The following is a 21,088-nucleotide window of genomic DNA, read 5'->3' on the forward strand; positions in this document are numbered from 1 at the left end:
AGAGGGTGGCCAAGAGCAGGAGCCAGCTGGCACCCAGCGTCTCACTTCCTGCCTTTCCACCTTACACAGGACTACAGCTGAGGGGAACAGAAAGTCCAAAGCCAGCAGAATGACAGGTAATCACCAACCTGTCAATCTGCCTGCCTGCTTTCTGTCTCTTTCTGCATGAATTAAGGACTAATTCGCCTTGTGCCAGGGCTCTAAGGAACTCCATTCTATTAAACACAAACACAACAGACAGAGATTGTGACAGCACAGACATACACACACGGAGTTGGTGTATTGTGTGTACAGTAGGTAGACACACAGTAGTACACACTGGGACTGGATTTGGTTTAAGCAGTGGGATCCTCATTGTGTATCAGTGAGTCTCCTGTGACTCCTGTTTCCTTTGTTTTTACATATAACTATACTATACTGTACAAACTGTACTGTACTATATTATACTGTACTGCATTGTTCTGTCCTATACTATACTATAGTGTACTATACTGTTCTGTGCTATACTATATTGTACTGTACTATACTATATTAAACTGTACTGTCCTATACTATACTAGTGTACTATACTGTATTTCACTATATTGTACTATACTATATGATGCTATACTATACAATACTAGACTATACTGTACGTTACTATACTAAACTGCACTGTGCTATACTATATTACTTTGCTAATCTTAGGCATAATATGGAGCTTTAAACCAAAGAAAGTTTTGAGTTTCGGTGACAGACAGTGATTTGAGCCTTGTGAAGAGTAGAGCCGACTTCCAGCTCTGTTTCCTGGTCTTCTCTGTCCGTGCGGGCTGCGTCCTAACACTGCTCAGTTCAAAGGGTTTTATATTAATTGTTTTGTACTCGGCTTCTAGTGTGTGTGTGTCTTTACAAAAGTCTTACTTTAACCAATATTACTTCTGTCTGTCTGTCTTGCTCTCCTGAAGCAGCAGGTTTGTCCAGGACTGGAGGGTCTGCATCTGGATCGGTCAGCTCCTTCTGTCCCCTGTCCCCCAGGGCACAGAGGAGAAAGCAGCAGGAGATGAGAGCAGCACAACAGAAACACGTGTTGGAGGTTGGGAGGAGAGAGGAAGCTGAGAGACGCCGGGTGAGGCCTTGCCAACTCTCCATACAGGTCAGAACCTTTTATGGAAGGGTTGAGATCACTTCATGTACCAGAGGACACATAATGAGTGCAGTGATTCTGGCCTTTATGGCTACAAGACAAGCTCACTTTTATTGATAGTGAAAGAAGTAGTTACAGCTTTCTGATAGTTACAAATCCAGACAAGAACACACACGCACAGGTGTTCTATAGAATGTCAAAGTCTTACTATGGGCTGAAACTGGGCACCTGGGAAGCTAGTGTTGAATAATGTGATATCAAGTGGCCATCATTCCAGGGCCATGAAGTCTTTTCTGGACTGATTCATCTTGGAGTGAGTTTTGGTTTGTTAGAATTTAGACCCAATATAAAAGCCCATGTCTCTGTTGCAATTGTTCCCTGGCATTCACTTTGTGAAGGTAATTGATCATGATGTAACCTGGCAACAGACATAAGGAGGAAATTAGTCTTCGGCCCACAATTTAGACAATTTGTATACTTTGTGGGGAAGAGATGAATTAAACATTCTGTCAATCTAACCATGACATCATCCTTAACTTTGCAATCGATCATTTGCAGAGTCAATTGCTTCTTCAATGTAACCATATATTCAATACCGGTGTAGTTCAGTCAACCACAGAATCAGAGTCTTTTACCTATAAGGGTGCCCCTAATGCAGGAGTAGCTACAATGCCCTCATAACTGAAACCAATGAATGAATCTCACAGGCCTGTAGAAAGCAAACATCACTAACTAGTGAAGAGGTGATCTTTGGCACAAGAGTTGAACACCTTGAGAGAATGTTTTGATTAGTCTAGCTCATGCACACAGATTTAATAAAAAGGGTGAACTAATTGTGATTTGTAAACCGTACTTGTTTCCTCCTTATGTCCCATTAGTCTGTACCTTACAGATCAAAAGATACGAGGCAGAATTACACATGTAGATGTCTCATCATGTACACTATGAGTTATACTGAAGCCTTTGTCTTGCAGGTTGGGAAGTCCTCTGTCAGATCAGTCCCTCGGTTAAAGGTTAGCCCCAGACAATCCTCCAAACCCTGCTCAAGACTGAGCAATAGCCGCCAACCTAGAAAAGGTCCCCAAAGTAAAACCCAGGGAACCAGCAACCAACATCTCCCTCGACAGAGCAACCACCAGCTGCCTTGCAATCATCACCTACCTCGTAACCACCAAGCAGTCTCTAACAAGCATAGCAACCCTAGCACCCTCAGTACTCTCCAGAAATCAGGAAGACATTCAAGCAGGACCCCATCTCAAATCCCATTGAATACTGGCTCCATCATCAGGCAGCTGAGTGGGCAGCCTGGTGTCCTGAGGCTGTCCAGAAGGAGGAGAGGCCTCCCACCCGACACAAGCCCTGTCTCAACCAACCAGGTTCCTGTAGACGGTACATCCAAAAACTATAGGACGCTGCAATGCTATGATGGAGATGTCCCACTGGGGAGCAAATGTGAAGTGTCGCAAAAAGAGGCTAACTGTGAGGAAGAAGTGAGATCCTACGTAAGCAATATGAGTCAAATCACTGGAGACAAAATGAATCATGAAAGAGAACATAGACAGGGGAGAGGCAGCCAAGTTTCAAAGATGAGAGGGGAGAGGGACAGTCCCGTCAGTGAGGCGATACATGACGAGGTAAAGAATGTGGTCGAGCTTTCAGATGGAAGGCTCAGCTACAGTAACAGCATTAGTCGTGTTGGTGAAGTCATATTCAGACCTGTGAGAGGAAAAATGGTGAAGAGAACTCAGCCAACATCATCTAGAATCTCCAAAATGGTGAACAGGCCTATGGTTGATCATGCTGTTCCCAGAGTAATGACTGCAAGGACCACAACTAAAGCTGCTATCAACTCCATTGCATCCCTGTACATAGACACTGAGCTGCCAGCCAGGATCTCTGCCAAGCACACTGCTAAGGGTGTTCATAAAGATTCTCCAGCCAGCAGTTACTCAGTCCATAAATCAAATGTTGCTGCCAAGGACTCTTTCAAGGGCATTCCTGTGGACAAAACTAAGAACAATGCACCTGTCATACACTATTTCCACACTTCCAAAGGATCAGCAAAGGCCCTTACCCAGATGAAGCCTATTACCTCTGCCATTAAGACCAGGAGCAGCCCCAGAAACCTTCATAAGCACTAGAAGACACCATTCATGCATTGACTCTATTATACAGACATTCATTAAAGGTTGATATTGGGCTTCATGAACACAACATGAAGAAGCACCACAGTCGGTACCTGAAGCTCCATCCCAAAGCTTCCCTGAGAACACATCTGGATCCCTACAATAGGTCCTAGTGAGCGCTGGCCCACGCAACACCCAGTAATTCAGAATCATGATGAGCTTATGTAGTTTACTGCTTCCTCTGATGTCAAAGCTGAATGAACTTAAATTAGCAAAGGAAACCTGTATTCTGCTTTAGAATTCCACATTTCAAGAGAGGATGTAAACAATGCTGCAAGTCTATTTAAAAACTAGAAGGAGTCCCAGTGCACTGTGTGCGCGTGTCTGTGTTTGTGGGTGTGTGTGGACAGTCGGGTGATGAGAGGCGGAGCAGAGTGGGCTTATCTATCGCATTTATTGATATTGATACATGTGAGCCAAATCTAGTTTAAAGCATCTCCCAGGTTTCATTCTGCTGAAATGTACATGAGAAGAGTTAAGACCAGGTCTTTGAACCAAACATCTTCAGTAGTTTGGTTAGTTAGGTCTACTCCCTAAGTGAGCCATGGTTCAGCATACATTTTTACCACCACCTGCACTAAAGTTACACCCGTATCATGTTACTATGACGAGATGGTGTATTGTGCTTCTTCTGGTGTAAACACATTTTCATTACAAGTGTTGGTTAGAGGATCAAGGTTCTTTGTTTGTCACAAGCAAAGAGATACAAAGGAAAATGTGCAGTGAAATGAAGGAGATGCACTGATCAATAACAAGTACAGAGAGATTAAATGAAAATAAAATTGATAGCACAAAAGATGAAACCGTCTATGTATCCACAAATCTTAAAGTTAGATTAAAAACTATATATACATATGAATCTTACCAGCTCCCAGAGTTTCCCAGTGTGACCAGTATGTGCAGCTAAAGTGACATGGTGTACAAGTGACAGAGGCAGAGGAGGACAGAGGAGAAAGTGCAGTGTTTCGTGTGTGGGGAAGTTTTGTGTGTGTGTGTGTGTTGAGGATTCGGATGGCCAGAGGATAGAAACTCCTCTTCAGATGCACCTGCCTGTCTTAGCAGTCCATTGTTGGCTTGTGAAGTGTCTTTCATGATATTATGGGCTCTCATCCTCCCCCACCTGGTGTCGGTGTCCTGCAGGATGGGAAGAGGTTTTTCTGGCGGTGTGATCAGCTGAAACGTACCACTCTGCTGGCCGCTGCGTCACTGGTGGAGCAGTTCTGTACGGTGATGCTGCCTGTCGGGACAATCCACTGCCACAGGATGTCTTTAGAATGAGAGACAGGACCTTGAATTTCCGCTGCTGTCGGAGGAAGTAAAGCCTGTGTCTGATTTAAGACAGTGACCTGGACAGCGTGTCGCTTCCAAATCTCCTGCTTGCCACGTTTGCCATGATTCATTTAATTAAATGGGCACAGTCAGATTGTTGTGATCAGATGCTCTGTTTGGCCAATCAGAGACTATTGGATACACATTTCTTTGGGACAGATTCTGACAGTGACTTGGCAGCCAGTTGGTTTTTCAGCCCCCTCTCAGAATCCAGAATGCAGGTGTAAGGTGTAATAATAGATCTAACCTTACTGATAGCCATTGGAACTGATGTAGAGTATTTAGTTGGTGGTGCCTCAACATTGGAACTCAGCTTTGTCTACTTGCTCTGTTGGTGCTGTATTACTGAGCAGACATGTACAGTACAGATGTTCATACAGCTGCTGCCTTAAGCATCAGCTGGTTGTAATGCCAGAGGGCAAATAAGATGGCATCTCAGTGAACCTGTGGAAACTATTTAGAGAATGAATGAATGAATAAATGAATCAGCACTTCTAGCCCTAGTCGATTTTTCAACCAATCAACTAACAGCCACACAAACACAAAGAATCAAACAGGCCTTCCCCAGTGTTGAAGATGATGAAGCATGGATACATGATGCTGTTTAGTCAGTGGCTTTGGGTGCGTGTTGCTGTAGCTGTCATCGTCGATGTTAAACATGATGTCGGGATGTTCAGTTGTAGCAGTTGGATATCTTTGATTTATTTTCAGACATCTGCAGAGTTTGTATTATCAAAGCAAATTTTTTTTGTTTGATGCCAGTTTAGCTGGGTCATATTTAGAATCTCCTTTTTAGAAGAAGCTTTCATCAGATGGTTCCATGCCATTTGTTTTGGTGATGTTTGGGATCAAAATCATGGAATCTGCTACAGCAATTTCCGGAATTTGCAGTGTGTTGCTGAATTTTTTTGTTATATTCACAGTTTAAATAGATCTACATGACAAACAAACAATTAATAAACAGAACCACCTTAATCTTTTGTGTCACTAGGCATTACAATTACTGACACCCAACATTCCAATCATCAGCTTACGTCTAGTGTAGACGAACACATTTAACTGGATCTGGAAATTACAACATTTAACAACATCGACAACAACTAAACAAACATGATTTCTTCACCTGTTTTACATTGTAAACAATACATCACCACTTCTGCGTTATTTAGATTTGAATTTCTACAGCTGTAAGGGGCTCAGGGTGACTGAGCCTCACCAGCAGCCGCAAACGTAGCTGTCTGCTTGTGAGGAATGAGTTTCTCCGATTCACACAATTTTGGTAAAATGGGAAATGATGCAGCATCGCAGGTAAATGCACGTATTTCTTAAAAATATGCATTGAATTCTGCGACCTGACTCACAGGAAGCCGTTGTCAATTTGAAAGGGTTTCTTATGATGTAATTGTTACTCCCATTTAATCATCTTTGCATGTAAAATGCCCACACTTACTATGGACATTAGGAGAATATATAGTAGACAGAAGTTAGATGGCAGGAAACTTTGTCAGCAGACATTGGTGCTATTATCCTGTGGTGGAGTGATAACAGTTGCATGAATCAAAATGAGCTCATGGATTCATGTAAACAGGTCAACATAATGGCTTTGAGTTTCTTTCTGAAACCATTGATTTCCATTAACAAAGCATGCTTACATCACATTCATTACTGCTCACAGGAGCCTTTATTGCTGTTAAGCCTGCATTTACTCATGCTCACTTATTGAAATATTGATGAATCTGTTTAATTATGCTTAATGTTAAATGAAAGCTCATTCTTTGTTCTGTGTCTTCTGCCCTCCATTGAACAAAGATGGCCCTCTTAAAAGTGAACATAAATCAACTTTCATAACATGGTGACGATGTTATGGATGTGCATTTTTGTATTAGCTTCACAGTCTGCTCAGTAGCAGTGTGTGATGTGTAAACAGAGACAACAGCATGTACCAAACAGCTTTGTGCTAAAGAAAAATGTGGAAACACTGAACTTTTTTCTTTGCTGTTCATTGTTTTTCTGGCATTGATCCCACATCCCTCCTTTCCAAGCTTGTCTTATCCTCTAGATCACTTCATGAGGTGGTTGTGTTGGCTGAATTTCCTTCAGTGTTAAATCATAAAACATGTTACATGATATGAGGCTTCATTCCGTGACTGTTTCTGTGCTGTGTTAAGTGTGCATACGCTGCCATAAAATGAGCATGACATGCTGAGAACAGTCTCAATGGGTCCATTTGTGCTAGAGATAAGCAATACTTCAGCATTAACACTTCATTGTTCACAAATCAAATTCATTGAACCCTTTTTTTAATTTTAATGCATTTGTGTAATACAAACTCAAAGTGTTGGTGTATAATGCAAGTGTTTGTGTCCCAGGTGTGATATGTGTACATGAGTACTAACAGGACTATAACAAATCAGATCAGATCAGATAAAGTTTGAATGACATTTTGCTTAATAAGTGAGAATGTATATAGAATTGTTATTCTATATACAATACATTCTGCATACAGACATACATTCTTATATGTATGTACAGGATGTATATATATTTACACAATATACAACATTGCTGAGTATACCCTGAGTCAAATCAGTGAAATGGGATAGGCTCCAGCATCCCCACCACCCTGAAAGGATAAGAGACTATTGAGAATGAATGGATGGATGGATGGATGGATGGATGGATGGATGCATGGATTCTTCTTAGGCCTCAAACAGATTTGTAAACACACACACAGACAGAGAACTCAGTTACATTCCCATTCACCTGTTTTTGATAGCCTACAGCAGTGTTTTTCAACCGGTGTGCGTGAGAGATCGTCAAGTGTGCCGTGGGAAATCATTTTTTGTACATCAAAAGGTCATGCATTCTTCTTTGTTTGCCGGATTCATCAAGAAGTTATGAACAAACTTTCCTGAAACCTGGTGGCCAGGTTGGTGATAATCCAGGCAATACCTATACCTACCTACCTATCTATCCACATCCATTTATATAGGACACTTATATGTTTGCCTAACTAGAGTTCATCTCCTGGTATTCTGGATCAGCTCTTCACTTCAGCCGCTATTCGCCTTTTTTTTTTTTGTGCTTTATTTGCGTCCTTGATGCTGCGCAGTATTCAAATAAAATTCCGATACACGCTTTTACCAGGTGGTGGCGGTAATGCAAGAATTTCGTTATTTGTCACCCGCCGCACATCACCAAGAAGAGGAAGAAGAAGAAGACGGAAACATTTGACAGACTGTCACCAAGTGCGGAGCGTCGACGGCAGAGCGGAGGTTGTTCTTGTTCTTGTTCCGGCCGGGCGGGCAGGATGATGTTTGAGCAGCTGAGAGAGAGACTTCAGACGGTGCAGCAGGACTTCACTGCGGGGTTTGTTGTTTTATTCAGTTATGCTAGCTGCTACTAGCAAAGCAGCTCTGTCTCTCTCTCGCTCTCTTTGTTATTGCTATCAGCTGACGGTCATGTGATGTCACAATGTTCACACAGTGCTCTCTGTCACCTGATAGTTACGCGAGCAAAGCTTTGTGTGTGTGTGTATATATGACTGTTATACTGTGAACTGATGCTACACTGTTATATTGATATATTGTGTTTTTGTCTTGGGTACCTGTATGTGCTCAACCACGGGTCCCACAAAAGCAGAACATGTTTGTACTCGACAAGACAATCAAAGAAAATGAGGACTTTGGCTCCTAGCGGTGGATAAAGACATTATAATTGGAATTCATATGTAAAGGAATGCCAGTTTGAAAATGTAAAGTGGTGCATCCGCCTGATCAAATGTCTGCTCCGTGGGGAAAACTACAGGCGGAAGAATTATCGTCTTTTTCTTTCTCTCTTTCTTTCAGTTTCAAGACTTTAGGGGACAAATCAAAAGACCCCAAAATCAAGAGGAGACCCAGGTGAATTATTGAAGAAACAGCCTTTTTGTTAAGAGCTCTGCAGGGAGATGAAGTCAGACCTACTGTTGTGCTTTGCTTGTGCTTCACCAACAACGAAAACAGTTGTGACCCATGACATCATGTTCCCTTTGTCGTTTAGGCTTCAAGACAGTCTCCCTCACTTCAGCGGTGGATTGCAGCTTCTCAGCAGGTAACCAACCGTACACATACTCACTATATCACACAATGACTGAATGTTTACACCTATGAGATGTCCAGAGGATGCATGCTGATGTTTATTTATCTCCTGTGTGTGTGTAGATATGAGGAGAGTTGGTTTCTGCTCCATAAAAGAACTAAAGAGTGCGCTCTGGCAGCAGAGGTAGGACCAGTGACCCTCTAACCTCTAACCTCTCACCTCTCACTGACACTGGGTATATATTTGTCAGTAGGATTAGTTACATCACGTCTCTCTGATACTGATCCATACGCAATCAACAATTCAGTGCATACAGATCGATTTTATTGAGCTAACCATACAAATAAAGCCTTCAGACAAAGCCCTGTGCCCTACCGCTCCTGTTTGGGAAGTACCACAGTGGAACAGGATGCATCGCCATGGTCACAGTGAAGCAAAACAGAGTTCTGTTTGAACTCTACTGTGTCATTTTGATATTGACGGCCTTTCATCTCATTTTGATGGACCCAGAGGTCACCTCAGGCCACATGTGCAGACCAATGCAGTTTACAAAAGCTGCATCAATACAAATCCTAGCCCTACTTTATTCCCACTTTATTAGCCCACATAGTTTCTACATGAAGGGTGTTGTCTGTTTTGCAGGCAGTGGATGGAGACATGGTGATGTTCTCTCTTCATTGGGAGAAGAGGAGATCAGCGCTCACACAGCTACAGGAACATCTGCAGGCCCTGCCGGGGTTTATCGCTGAACTTGATGCTATCACCACGAGTATAGGTATGGAACGTTCATTCTTATAACGCCAGTCTGCAGCAACAAGGAGTAATATGGTTACAATGACTGCTTCATTACTTATGGATCACCTATTATGTCAATCACACAAGAAAGTGAAGTCAAACACAACAAAATTTAGCTCAGACACCTTCTAATCTTTTCGTTTATGTCTCTTTCTCCGTGTGTGTGTGTGTGTGTGTGTGTGTGTGTGTGTGTGTGTGTGTGTGTGTGTGTGTGTGTGTGAAGCCCATTTAGAGGGAGACTTTGAGGAAATGGAGAGCAAACTGGTTTACCTGGAAACGTTGTGCAGTCAGTGTGAGCAGCAAAGATTCCAACAACATCATCTCAAACAGCTGGAGCTATTTAAGAAACAGAAAAGGTAAGACACCATGTACAGGTCCAAATCTACAGGGCTGTGTGTTCCTTTAAGGGTTCTTGCTGTTCTGTGTCGGATAATACTGTCAATGCTGTTGATATGTAAGGCTTCAGTTTAGAAATGACTGCTCTGAGTGGTAACTAAGCTCTACTACTGTGTTATCACCATCATATTTGCCACAGCAATGAAAATGAACTCTCCTACTCAACCAAACGGGTGTTTCCATGGAGACCAATTGACAGGGTGACGGCTTAATGTGGAAACACTATTGGACAGAAGTGTAACCCTTGTTCTTGTTTTAACAGGAAGGAGCTAGAGGCTCTTAAAGGTGAGCAGTACTGTCTTCGCACACACAAATACCAATAACACAAACACACACTTCACAGCTGTTTCCACTATGTTGTCCTTCTGTTCTGTGGACTCCCAGTTTCCACTGAGTTGATCTATTGGTTTGGTACATAGTCGTCCATCCATCCACCTTTTACCTGCTTATCCTGGGACATAATGTTTTTTTATACAGAAAGAGGGGCAAAAAGGAGAGAGAGAAAAGGAGAGAAGGTTGTATAATTATTGTTATTGTTGTTGTTTAACTTTTTCGCAGAGAGCCGAAGGGAGAACTGAGACCCTGAGGCAATATGAGAACAAGTGAATTGAAGCAGAAACAGCAGGAAGCCACGGCTGCTGAAAGTTGTGAGAACATGGCCCGGTAGTGTGGAGGCAGAGTTCAGGATGGCATCAGTTCATGCTATGATCTCATAGGTACAGTTTTAACAGGATGATGTCAAACAGCAGTGTAGGCACTGTTTGACATCATAGGTTGTGGTGGAGAAAAGAAGAGAAGAGAGAAAAAAATAACAGAAAAAAAATTCAAAAAAAAAAAACTGTTTGGTGTTCAGGTTTTCTTTTTTCTTTTTTTTTGCAATTTGTTTTTATTGAAGCCGACATTGTTCATGACATTGTGCATACAGGTGTAGGATATTTTGGAGATCATTTTTCTATATAGAAAGGGGGGAAAGAGGAGAGAGAGAGATAGAGAGATGGGAGGAGTCATTGGTCTGGGATAGCCTATAGATCTGTGAAGTAAGAGAGAAATGGTTGCCATCTCTGATAGAACGTGTGATCCCTCATAGTGTACTTGATTTTCTCGAGTTTAAGAAAAAAAATCATCAGCAGGTGTTGACTGTACAGTCCACTGATCTCTCCCTCTGTTTGCAGTGGAACTGGACTGTGAGCATTCTCAGAAGGTCACTGAGGTGGAGCACGCCATACAGCAGAAACTGAGGGAGCGTCAGAAAGTCTATGAAGAGGCGTTCAACCAAGACATGGAGCAGTACCTCTCCACTGGATACCTGCAGCACAGAGGTCAGCCACTCACACAACTGCTCTGACATGCTGCAACCTTAATGATTAATCTACAGATTATGAAACGTGGATTTTAGTTGGACTTTTGGATGACTTGTGTCTTGCTCGATTTAAAGCAGATATACTTGATTTGCTTGAGACTTGACGTTAAGACTTGCCTGTGACTTGCACCTATGATTTCCTCGCACCTCTAGGCAGAAGTTATACCTGTACTCGTCCTTTTCTTCCAGACGTCTTGACGTACAGGCTATGAAATGAATACAATTGCCTAACCGTAACTTATGCCTTTTGTTTTTGTAAGCCTTGGTCTGATTTTGTGTGTTTGATTGTGTGTTGTAGAGCAAACAGGAGCTGAGGTGTGTGTTTTAGATCAGGTGCCCGTTATGAACGTATCAGACCAGGAGGCTTTGGATGACTTCCTCAACTCGGCTGGTGACGACAGCATCAGCATGGGCTCATCACTGACCTCAGGTAAGCTGGGAGTGTTTCCACTGAAGAAGAGATCAACTGCAAAAGTGGCAAAACCAATCCTCCTAGCTGAACTGCCCTCTGGTGCCACGCATAGATTGCTTAAAGATATTTCCCGGGAATCTGCCCTCGTCCTATCTCAGCAAACCAGCCACAGATCAGCTGAGTTGTGGAAAAGTGTCCGAGTGCGTCCCAGGCTTTAACTCTTTGTGTCCTCTCCAAACAGGTCCAGATATTGAGTCCTGCTCTCCTGATTCTCTGAGTAGCCAACTGAACTATGACCAGGTCACTGCAACTGAGCAAGACGAGGAAGCGGCAAGCAAGGCCAGAGACGAGCCTGTGGTGCAGTTAGATGAGGAAGATGTCCAGTTTGACATGTCATTGGCTGCCATGCAAGAGGTGGGCTCAGTGAGAGACTCGGATGAGAGTGACTCTGTGGGGGACCTGCCCTCCAGTTAGCCTGGCATCCGGCCCCAGAAAGGTGTTCAACACATCGACTGGCACAGTGCCCATTCCTCACATTCCTTCCTTGGGAAATCAAAAAGCTAGTCTGTGGCAGGGCACCATAAAATACAGGGGAAGTGTGCTCTATTTCCAGATGATGACTGGTTTAAATCATGTAAATAATGACACAGAAGAAGCGAAAGGAAGATGAAAGGAAGAGTTACTGAAAAACGTTTTATCTCTCTTACTGAGGGATCACACACTCTCTCATCTGGAGCTGGATACATGTGCAAAACAGATGTATCTTAGACAAAAATGTGCAATTTAAATCTCTCTATACTTGGTGTCATCCCAGATTGTAAACGCGACGGACACATAACTAGGGATCTGGATTGAAAAGAAACAATGATTTCTTGGACAAATAAATAATCTTCAAACTGCAAAGCTCCAGATGAAGAAGTGTGTTTTCTGAGAGAAGTCGGCCTGCTGTCAGAAATCTGTCCATTTTGTCCTCTGAATGTGTCTTATTATCTGTTGTGTATTCTTACCTTTATTACTTCTACATGAAGAAGATGAAATAGATTTAAAAACACGTGACTCAAACCGGCACCGGTCAGGCCCAGGTTTTGTTCATTGTGAGCCTTGTCTGCACTTATTGGAGGAGTGTGCACACAACTTCATTAGATCAACCATGGAAGATGGGATGGGGAACTTCTAACTGTTTAGTTCTCATTATATTTAGAGCCCACAGATCCCATTTAGATAGCAATCATCTTTTTTCACTATTAGTTGCTGTTTGTGAGAAAATGCTCAATAAACAAATATCTTTTAAGTAAATATCTTAACTTGACTCCACAGCTGTGTGTTTTTTGGGTTGGGTGAGCACAGACTACCTTCTTAACCAAAACCAAACTAATCCTGATAACCAACAAACAAAGAAGTGGATGCAGGTGAGATCATTTAACTTGAATCAGCAATTTGCAGTCAATTTATTATCAAACAGCACTTTAATGTGATACAACTCCCAGTGTGCAGTTACACCTGCAGACAAAAGTTGACAATTGTGAGAGATTTGAGATATAATACAGAATTTTCAGAAAAGTGTGGTTTAAGGTCCCGGTATGAGATAGGTCCACCGATTGTCAGGTTAGTGCGCTTGTGAGCCTTTGACTAAATTCAGAAAGAAGAATGCCAAAAGCCGACTGTGACTGCTGTTACAACTGATCACATATAAACCAGTCAAATGCACCACAACTTGACAACACATTTTGGCCTGCAGAAGTCCCTTCTCTTGCTTGTTGTCCCACCACTTTTACTACCTTTACAAACAGGAAGTCATACTAACAGTGTGAGTATAATAACCTTATAATCACCCTCGTCCAAACATGGAAACAGACAAATGCTGAATACAGTGAAATGATCATGAGCTCACTGCTGGAACACACACACAAACACAGGTCATGTGACGTAACAGAGACATCTTACTTCCTTTCACTGAAGTTCTACTTTGGGCTCCATAAAGTTCTCAGATAAGATCTCTTGGATCTTGGCACGACTGAGACTTGACTAACAGGTGCTCATGCCAGGTGGCAGTCCCGTCGTAGTTCAGGTCTTCCAGTCCCAAGGGATGCAGAGGTCTCCATCCTGCATGACTGAGTAGAAGTGAGAAATGCGAATGTGGAGGCCCTGCAGGAGGGTTGAGCGCTGCTCCAACAGCCTTTTACAGCAGAGGATCATCTGGCTGGAGCTGATGCTGGGATCCTTGGAGAGTTTTCTCAGGGACAGACTCTGCATGCAAGCTTTGATCGACTCCTCCTCTTCTGCTTGCAGCCTAGCCAATCACACAGATCACAAAGTCAGGAGAACAGTATGAATACATAAGTATAAGGATTTTTTTTCAAGTGTATGGTAACTTTGCAATAACCTGTTGTGAAATAATACATGAGAAAGAAGAACATGAGGAAATCCGTTGTGGCAGAGTTAAGTTGGTACTTACTGGTTTTTAGATTGGATAAGTTGCCTTGCCTCAAGTGCATGGCTCTGCAGGAAGAACTGCAGCTTAGGAGGGTCACAGTTCACAGGAATAATGAAGTGGCCCATCTCGTGAAGACTGAGGGCGGACTGGTCACTGTGATTGACACAACAAATTCAAGGAGTTTCACCCTCACAGGAAAACATTAAACATGCACACTTACAGAAGAAAGGAAAATGTCCTTCATACTTCTCCAGCATCATTCTGAGCCCCTGCAGGCTCCTGGGATGCACGCGGAGCATTTGCGACATGATGTTTTTGTGGAAGGTGTTGAGGGTGTTGTAGTGTTCAGTGATGGGTTGGACTAGGGCCGATGTCTCCACATGCATGACTTGGATTCCACCCAGAAGGAGGCTGATTCTTTGCTTTAGCCACTCTGCCTGCAGCTGCAGGGTGTGGAAGCTGGGCAGGCTTTCAAACAGCTGAAAATACGTCACATTTAGAGGATTCAACTCCCAAACACCAAGGCAACACAAGAAAACTGGATGATAAAACTAGAATACTTTACTTCTGTCCACTGATGATGAACATCCATGGTACCCAGCATCACATGTCCCGATGCATTCATTCCTGACTCGTCAGCAAAGACAACAACGTGTCCTGGAAAGTTCAGCAGTTAAGTAAGTAAAGTAAGAGCTACAATTCAATGGTTCCATTTTATAATTGAGCTTGAAGCTAAGCAAGGACTCAAACTAGGAGTACAGGACAGGACTGAAGAGTGAGCAGACCAGAACCAGAGGAGCACAGATGTCTGCATGCTTAAGAAGACAGAAAAGGATCTGATTGCTTCCACACATCTGAATTATACCCTGTTGTACAGGTGCTGCTGGTCCTGGTGGTGTTTCTAGTCTTGTTCTTGTGGAACAGACATTGCCCAAAACAATTGTGTAAACGTGCAAAAATCCGTATTCTGAACCGTCTCCCTCTCTCACACGCAATCTCTCTCTTTCTCTCTCTCTCTCTCTCTCTCTCTCCCTCCCTCTCCCTCTCTCTCTCCCTCTTGCTCTCTCTCTCAACCACAAGGCGGATGGCCGCCCACCTAGAGCCCAGTTCTGTCTGAGGTTTCTTCCCGTTTTCCAAATTTTCCTTGCCGCTGTTGCCAAGTGCTTGTTGTGGGGGAAAGTTGGGTCTATTTAAATGATCTATGAAAAGTGCCTTGAGTTCACTTTTGTTGTGATTTGGCACTACATAAATCAAATTGAATTGAACTGAACTTGCCATAGTCATCACCAGCTGAAGAGGCCTCAGTTGTTGGGCCAACAACAACTGAGTACAACAACAATACACATCTTGTTGTGTTTATTTAGCGCACATTTGATCTAGTAACACTTTGTCATTGTTACTGGTATTTGGACACAACCTTCATTAATCTTGTAAGACTGAAATTGTGGGTTGTATTTATTAAAGCTGCTGCCACATGTGCTAAAATGTGTAACTGCAATGGTTCCATTGAAGTGGTGATTATGTAAATGAGTACAGCTGCTGTGTTATGTCATTTGGATCAACTGTTACTCATAAGGTTTCCAAAAGTCTTTCTACTGTTTTGATGCTGTGCAAAGGTTTTACCTTGAAGGTTGATTAAGACCTCGGGGTTCTGCTGAGACAGTCGGCTCAGACTCTGAAGCTGGCAGCATCGATGAGCGACTCCCCAGCTCCGCTGCCACCTGCATGGCACAGCCAGGTAGAGACGGGGTTAACTTTAGAGCATCACATATGGCACTTCATTCATCAGGTCCTGCAGACAAGGCTCCTACAAGCTAACTCTGAACAAATCTATCGACTATGAGTTTCAAAGTCTCAAAACTTATTTAGTATTTATTAGATGATGTATCTTAAATATATCATGGTACATTGTACTGTGAAAAATGTGATAAAATGATACAAAAATGTGAAATGGCCTCTGTTAACTTCATCAGTTAACTATGATATCTATACAATGCAAGAAATAGTTTTGAGAATAATGAATGAACCTTCTTGAATATGGGATGAAACTGAGAATTGATCACTTGAGACATGCAACTTGACATGTGCTGAAGGACAATATAGAATGGATCTCTGAAATGTCCACTGAAATTCTGAAAATATAGAATGAAACTGGAAAATATGGAGTAAATCCTTCTCAGCACTCCGGTGCCCTCTGCTCACATATCTGCTTCTCTGTCCATCCTGTCACACCTATTTCTGTTCTGAAGATCAATGTGGCTTTGTGGAGGAAACATGAGATAATCCTGTCTGACTGGCAGATAGGATACAGCAAGCTGCACTGACACCACAATAACAGCACAAGTTTCATCAAATAAGTGACAAATAATAACTCAGGTGTCTCCCATCCCAGGTTCAGGACTATGTGTGTGTTGAGTGAAGATCTGAGTGATATGCAGAGCCTTCCTCTGATCTTTGAACAGTTACAGAGGTGACTCAGAGGAAGACCGGGTTGTGCATGTTTGTCTTGTCCTGTTTACCTGACATCTGCCAGGGCAAACTTCAAGCACAGTTCCCTCTTCAGCCTCCTCATCTCTTCTCGGCGAGGAAGACTAGCAGTGTGCTTTTTTGCAGCTTCTGGCTCATTGTTTCTCAGCCACGAGCTGGTTATGAAAAGAAGAAGAAGAATGTGAAGGATGTAAGATGATCTGTGATTGTGTAACTCCATTCTAAACAAACATTATTCACTGAACTTTATGGACAGAAAACTTCCAACAATATTTCCATCTACACCTTTAGGGGAACACACCATAATATGTGTCCCTTTGTCAGATTGACCAGTTTCATGCTTATATATAAAGAATTCCTCGGTAGACATAAACAGACCCAGAGCTTTATATATATATATATATATATATATATATCCACACACTGGACTTCTAGGATCACAAGTCTTCTTAACTGACCAGTCTTCTTAGTCGCGTGGCTTATAATTGCAAAGAAATCACTTTAAACCTTAGGAGGAGAAAACTTCAAGCCTTTTATGAAGTGACATGTACAACAAAGGTGTGATGAGAGTAAAGCAGAATGAAAAAGAAGCTTCCTCTGAGCGGGCCTGGCTTTATGTAATGCCCATAATGAAGACAAATCTCTCCTTAGACGTTCTGACATGTTGCTTTGTTTGTTTTTCTCCATGAACAGACATATCAGAGAGCAAGTCTGTTCTGATCTGGGGTCAAAACATTAGAAGAAGAAGAAATTACATCAAATTGTTGCTTTTACCTGGATACATTTGTCACTGTCACATTTTTCTCTAAGATTTTAAAAAAAGTAAATATATATATTAAACAAAACAATGATTCTAACTTTCTCTTGGAAAAAGAATTCTGTACTTAAGAACAGAGCTCAGATTCTGCTGATGCACAAACTTTGGCGACACATTTTGCACTTCAACATTATTCCCAATATCGACCCTTCACTTCATTGACACCTTGTTTTTATGGACAGGGAACAAATAATCTTCACATAGAGAAACAGGCAAAGCTTCAACAAATTTCATCTCAGTAGCTCAAGCCATAGGGGACTCAGCTGGGTACCGGAGGGTCGCCAGTTCGAGTCCCCGTATGGACCAAGAAAGTGGACAGGCAGCTGGAGAGTTTGGCAAGTTTGCCACCAGGGCACTGCCGAGGTACCCATGAGCAAGGCACCGAACCCCCAACTGTACAACCGTTGCTATAACCATGATTTTGTGTGTGTGATATGTAAGAGGGGGTGCAAGAAGAATTTCAAATTACGTGTGGTAACATTGAGGAATTGCATGTGATCTGACAAAATAGAGTATCTTTTCTACTAACATCATTTAATGGTCTGGATGTTTTTGTGATTGGTCCCTGTCCTTCCTGTCCTGTCCCCTGTCCTGCCTGCTGCATGTCCAGCATCCTCCTCCTCCCTAATCACTCCAAGGAGCCAACGACATTGCTCCACTTTAGCGGGACCCTGCATCCACCCTCAGTGAACCCCATCCACACCTAACCATCAGTGTCACTAACCTGAGTCTGGGCTCTACTCTCTTGGACTGTTCAAGCTCCTGCTCAGGGTCTCTGAAGCCGGTAAAGGTGTAGTAGCTCTTATCCCATTTGATGGGTCTATAGAAAGACATTCCATCCTCAGACACACTCTTAGATGCCACTGTGCATCCTTTCAGTCCCTTCATATGCCCCATTGGCAGGCTGCAGGACTTCAAGATATCTGTTACTGTGCTCAGGACATCCTTTGTATGCAGGGTGAAAGTCACTGAGCGGAACCCTGGGAAACAGGCAGTGACTTTGAGATTCTTTAAATGGGAGTCAAGGAGATGAAAGTTGTTATCAAAAAGGATTTGTACCTGTAGTGAGGACGTGAGGCTGTAAGTCACTCCTCTCCTTTGTGTCCCTCACATAAAAGGTGAGCTTCATTGGCTGAAGTGAGTGTGAGTTCGGCTTCTGGAGGTTTTCCAAATAGCCATTTAGCCTCTTCAAAGAATTTTCATTGACTTCCTGAAAAACAAAAGACAATTTAGCAGATCCAGCATGTTTCTGTGTTGTGGTGTAGTGTAGAGTGGTTGCGCAGAGTATATTTGTATTTTTGATATTGTGAATTCACAACAGACATACCCGTTCCTTGGGGTATTGACCAAAGAAGTCAGGATGGACTGCAAAGTAAAATGGTCTGAGTGCATTGATGGCATCTGCACCTGAGAGCGCCCTCTGCTGGGCAAGATGTGTGATCATGTATTTGCTCTTCAATCTAGAAAGATAAAATAAAAATACAGTTACCTCTTCTTAATGTCTCATCTTCCACAGCACTGAACACACATCATTGTTACTTAGTCTTGATCTGGGATAAAGCTGGTGTCAAAACATCCCAGCATAGCAGTGATGCAGCCATTCACACATGACCTCATGCTGGAACAAACCCATGATGATGCTGGCATATTCTGGCTCCTCCCTGGCTCATAACCCAATTCAGAGGGCCTCTCTGACAAACTCCTCTGAACTATGTTCACCCATACATGGACTTGTAACTCTGAGATATTACCCGTTATGAGTTAATCCAAGCCTCTATAGAGACTGACCCCACCACCTTACCTGATACTGAAACGCAGCAGGGAGGAGAGAGACATTCTGTTGCTGCTCTTCAACAGATGAACATCAAATTGAACAGTCAGCTGTCCTGTAGGGAAATACATCACACAATTCAGCTAGAAGACATGCTTCCAAACTGACAAGAAGTACCGTGTGATGTAATGAAGCTGATAAAGTGTTTCTTCCTTCTACATTAAGATATTTTCAAGAGTTTTTTCTCTTCTTCCCAGAGAGCTTTGAGCAGGGTCAAGACATTCCTGATGTTGTGGGCCTGTAAAGCCATTTGAGGCATTGTATGTGATGTTGGGCTATGGAAATAATGTTGACTTGACTTGACATTGATTTTTCATAAAGATGACGAGAGGACAATCGGTGACTCTTTAAAAGGAATTCATTCTGGGTCGTGCTTAGGAGCAGCTTCACTTCACCTGGCTGATGTTTCAACAGAAGCAGTGACGTAAGTGAGAAATAATTAATAATAATAATAATAATAAAGCATTTATTACAAAAGCACAATAATTTATTGGGCAGAATAGCAGAAGGCATTATGGTGGAGGGTTTGAATACAATAAGGCCAAAGCCCTTCCTTTATTGGGAACATTTCACTTAAGAACCAAAATATAATGTTGTGTGTTGTAAGAAAACTAAAAAACAAAACTTTGATGCCAGAGCATTGAAGACAACACACAGGTTTGATTGATGCACCACACTCCCATGGCAGCAACTGTAGGGTAAATCTGCCAATCTTCTCTAGTTTGATGCAATGGCCAGAACTGTAGTAAGTAAGGGCAGTAATCCTCTGCATGGCTACAGGAAAGTTGTCCTCTGCTGGGAGTCCTAGAGACAACAGTCCCATCCCATGCTCCAACAACTGTTATCTTAAACATGTGTCTTTAATTAAACTTTGCATAACAACATACACTTATGTAACTCATATTTAATTGTTCAATCATCTTTTCATCATCTCAGGCAAATCTATATCCAGTTAATACATAGTATGTTACTATTTTTGCACACTTCTGCTTAAAATACAACGTTATTTAGATAAATGCACAAATAATACTGTGTGTGTGCGTGTGTGTGTGTGTGTGTGTGTGTGTGTGTGTGTGTGTGCATGCGCATGCGTGTGTTGGGTAAATCCCACATTAAACACTACATGAGATAACAACTGACAGGTCAGATTCTGTCTACAAATATGATTCCACAGCCAAAATACAAATGTAAATGTAAGATGACGTGAATGACTGAGATTACCTTGTCCTCATTCTGTGTGTCCTTCCAACTAGGACCGCTGTACTAAGCTTCATGTTTTCTTCGTGTTGTCCGCTTCAGCTTGTTGTGGTTCCTCTCTACTGCTGTCGATTTATTGGCGGTTAGCAAACCACCTTAAAGGCGCCGTACCGCCACTTACTGGACTGGAGTGTGAAACAGGACTTTTGCTGCAGAAAATAAAAACTCTACTACTCTTGATTATTTTATCTACACTAATTTCTTTGTAGAATTTAATAACCCAAGAACATGTTTTGCCTGCTTCCCCCCCTCCCTTTTTTTTTCTTTATTCCAAAAGTTTGGTACGTGTTTTAGTTAAGCAATGTTGTAACAGAATGACAACACTGATAACACGTTATTCCTGGTTCCGACAGCATGTAGGATGATGAAAAGTTGTAACTGATTAAAATTGTAATCTTGTCTTCTGATGTGGTATAACAGCACTGTGCAGGGTGCAAAGTAACAGTGCGCTGATTTGTGGAAATACCTCCGTATTATTGCATACATGTCTCCTTTCAAACATTGTTATGCCTTTATTCAACTTATGAACTTCAAAAACAACGTAGATGAAATGTAAACCGTAAGTATAGTTGCGTATATTA

At 42.3% G+C, this 21,088-nt stretch overlaps 3 protein-coding genes across 4 annotated transcripts; 2 read left to right on the plus strand and 1 right to left on the minus strand.

The window, feature by feature from the left end:
• The first annotated feature begins 109 nt into the window (after positions 1 to 109).
• LOC142999048 (uncharacterized) lies at positions 110 to 4,093 on the plus strand. The gene is made up of 3 exons (XM_076148438.1): positions 110 to 116; positions 945 to 1,132; positions 2,098 to 4,093. Exons 1-3 carry the CDS (start codon positions 110 to 112, stop codon positions 3,262 to 3,264), a joined length of 1,362 nt encoding a protein of 453 aa, XP_076004553.1. The 3' UTR covers positions 3,265 to 4,093.
• Positions 4,094 to 7,851: 3,758 nt separating this feature from the next.
• LOC142999084 (dysbindin-A-like) lies at positions 7,852 to 12,696 on the plus strand. Of its 2 annotated transcripts, none has more exons than XM_076148494.1 (10): positions 7,852 to 8,007; positions 8,487 to 8,540; positions 8,680 to 8,730; positions 8,841 to 8,901; positions 9,361 to 9,493; positions 9,737 to 9,869; positions 10,172 to 10,194; positions 11,082 to 11,228; positions 11,568 to 11,699; positions 11,923 to 12,696. In XM_076148494.1, exons 1-10 carry the CDS (start codon positions 7,949 to 7,951, stop codon positions 12,153 to 12,155), a joined length of 1,026 nt encoding a protein of 341 aa, XP_076004609.1. In that variant the 5' UTR covers positions 7,852 to 7,948; the 3' UTR covers positions 12,156 to 12,696. The 2 variants fall into 2 exon arrangements, with proteins under 2 accessions (XP_076004609.1, XP_076004610.1); XM_076148495.1 differs by having other exon boundaries at positions 9,746 to 9,869.
• A 102-nt stretch (positions 12,697 to 12,798) lies between these two features.
• Positions 12,799 to 20,592, minus strand: tcaim (T cell activation inhibitor, mitochondrial). The gene is made up of 11 exons (XM_076148493.1): positions 20,472 to 20,592; positions 19,221 to 19,305; positions 18,747 to 18,879; positions 18,479 to 18,629; positions 18,144 to 18,399; positions 16,635 to 16,757; positions 15,739 to 15,836; positions 14,681 to 14,772; positions 14,362 to 14,594; positions 14,137 to 14,268; positions 12,799 to 13,971 (listed from the first exon to the last, which is right to left on the minus strand). The coding sequence occupies exons 2-11, from the start codon at positions 19,253 to 19,255 to the stop codon at positions 13,746 to 13,748; spliced, it is 1,479 nt and encodes a 492-aa protein (XP_076004608.1). The 5' UTR covers positions 19,256 to 19,305; positions 20,472 to 20,592; the 3' UTR covers positions 12,799 to 13,745.
• Positions 20,593 to 21,088: the final 496 nt, after the last annotated feature.

Source organism: Genypterus blacodes, unplaced genomic scaffold (genome assembly GCF_046128005.1).
Source record: "Genypterus blacodes isolate CSIRO-AG114 ecotype Tasmania unplaced genomic scaffold, CSIRO-AGI_Gbla_v1 ptg000040l_1, whole genome shotgun sequence".
Lineage (NCBI taxonomy): Eukaryota > Metazoa > Chordata > Actinopteri > Ophidiiformes > Ophidiidae > Genypterus > Genypterus blacodes.

Bases quoted from the DNA above. Each gene is read 5' to 3' on its own strand.
- tcaim (XM_076148493.1), bottom strand. From the start codon at position 19,255: ATGTCTCTCTCCTCCCTGCTGCGTTTCAGTATCAG. The intron at 14,773-15,738 runs GTAAAACCTTTG...TGAACTTTCCAG, and splicing joins GGTCTTAATCAACCTTCAAG to GACACGTTGTTGTCTTTGCT. The intron at 14,269-14,361 runs GTATGAAGGACA...TGTCAATCACAG, and splicing joins CTCAGAATGATGCTGGAGAA to TGACCAGTCCGCCCTCAGTC.
- LOC142999084 (XM_076148494.1), top strand. From the start codon at position 7,949: ATGATGTTTGAGCAGCTGAGAGAGAGACTTCAGACGGTGCAGCAGGAC. The intron at 8,541-8,679 runs GTGAATTATTGA...TTTGTCGTTTAG, and splicing joins AAAATCAAGAGGAGACCCAG to GCTTCAAGACAGTCTCCCTC. The intron at 8,902-9,360 runs GTAGGACCAGTG...TCTGTTTTGCAG, and splicing joins AGTGCGCTCTGGCAGCAGAG to GCAGTGGATGGAGACATGGT.
- LOC142999048 (XM_076148438.1), top strand. The intron at 1,133-2,097 runs GTCAGAACCTTT...TTTGTCTTGCAG, and splicing joins CTTGCCAACTCTCCATACAG to GTTGGGAAGTCCTCTGTCAG.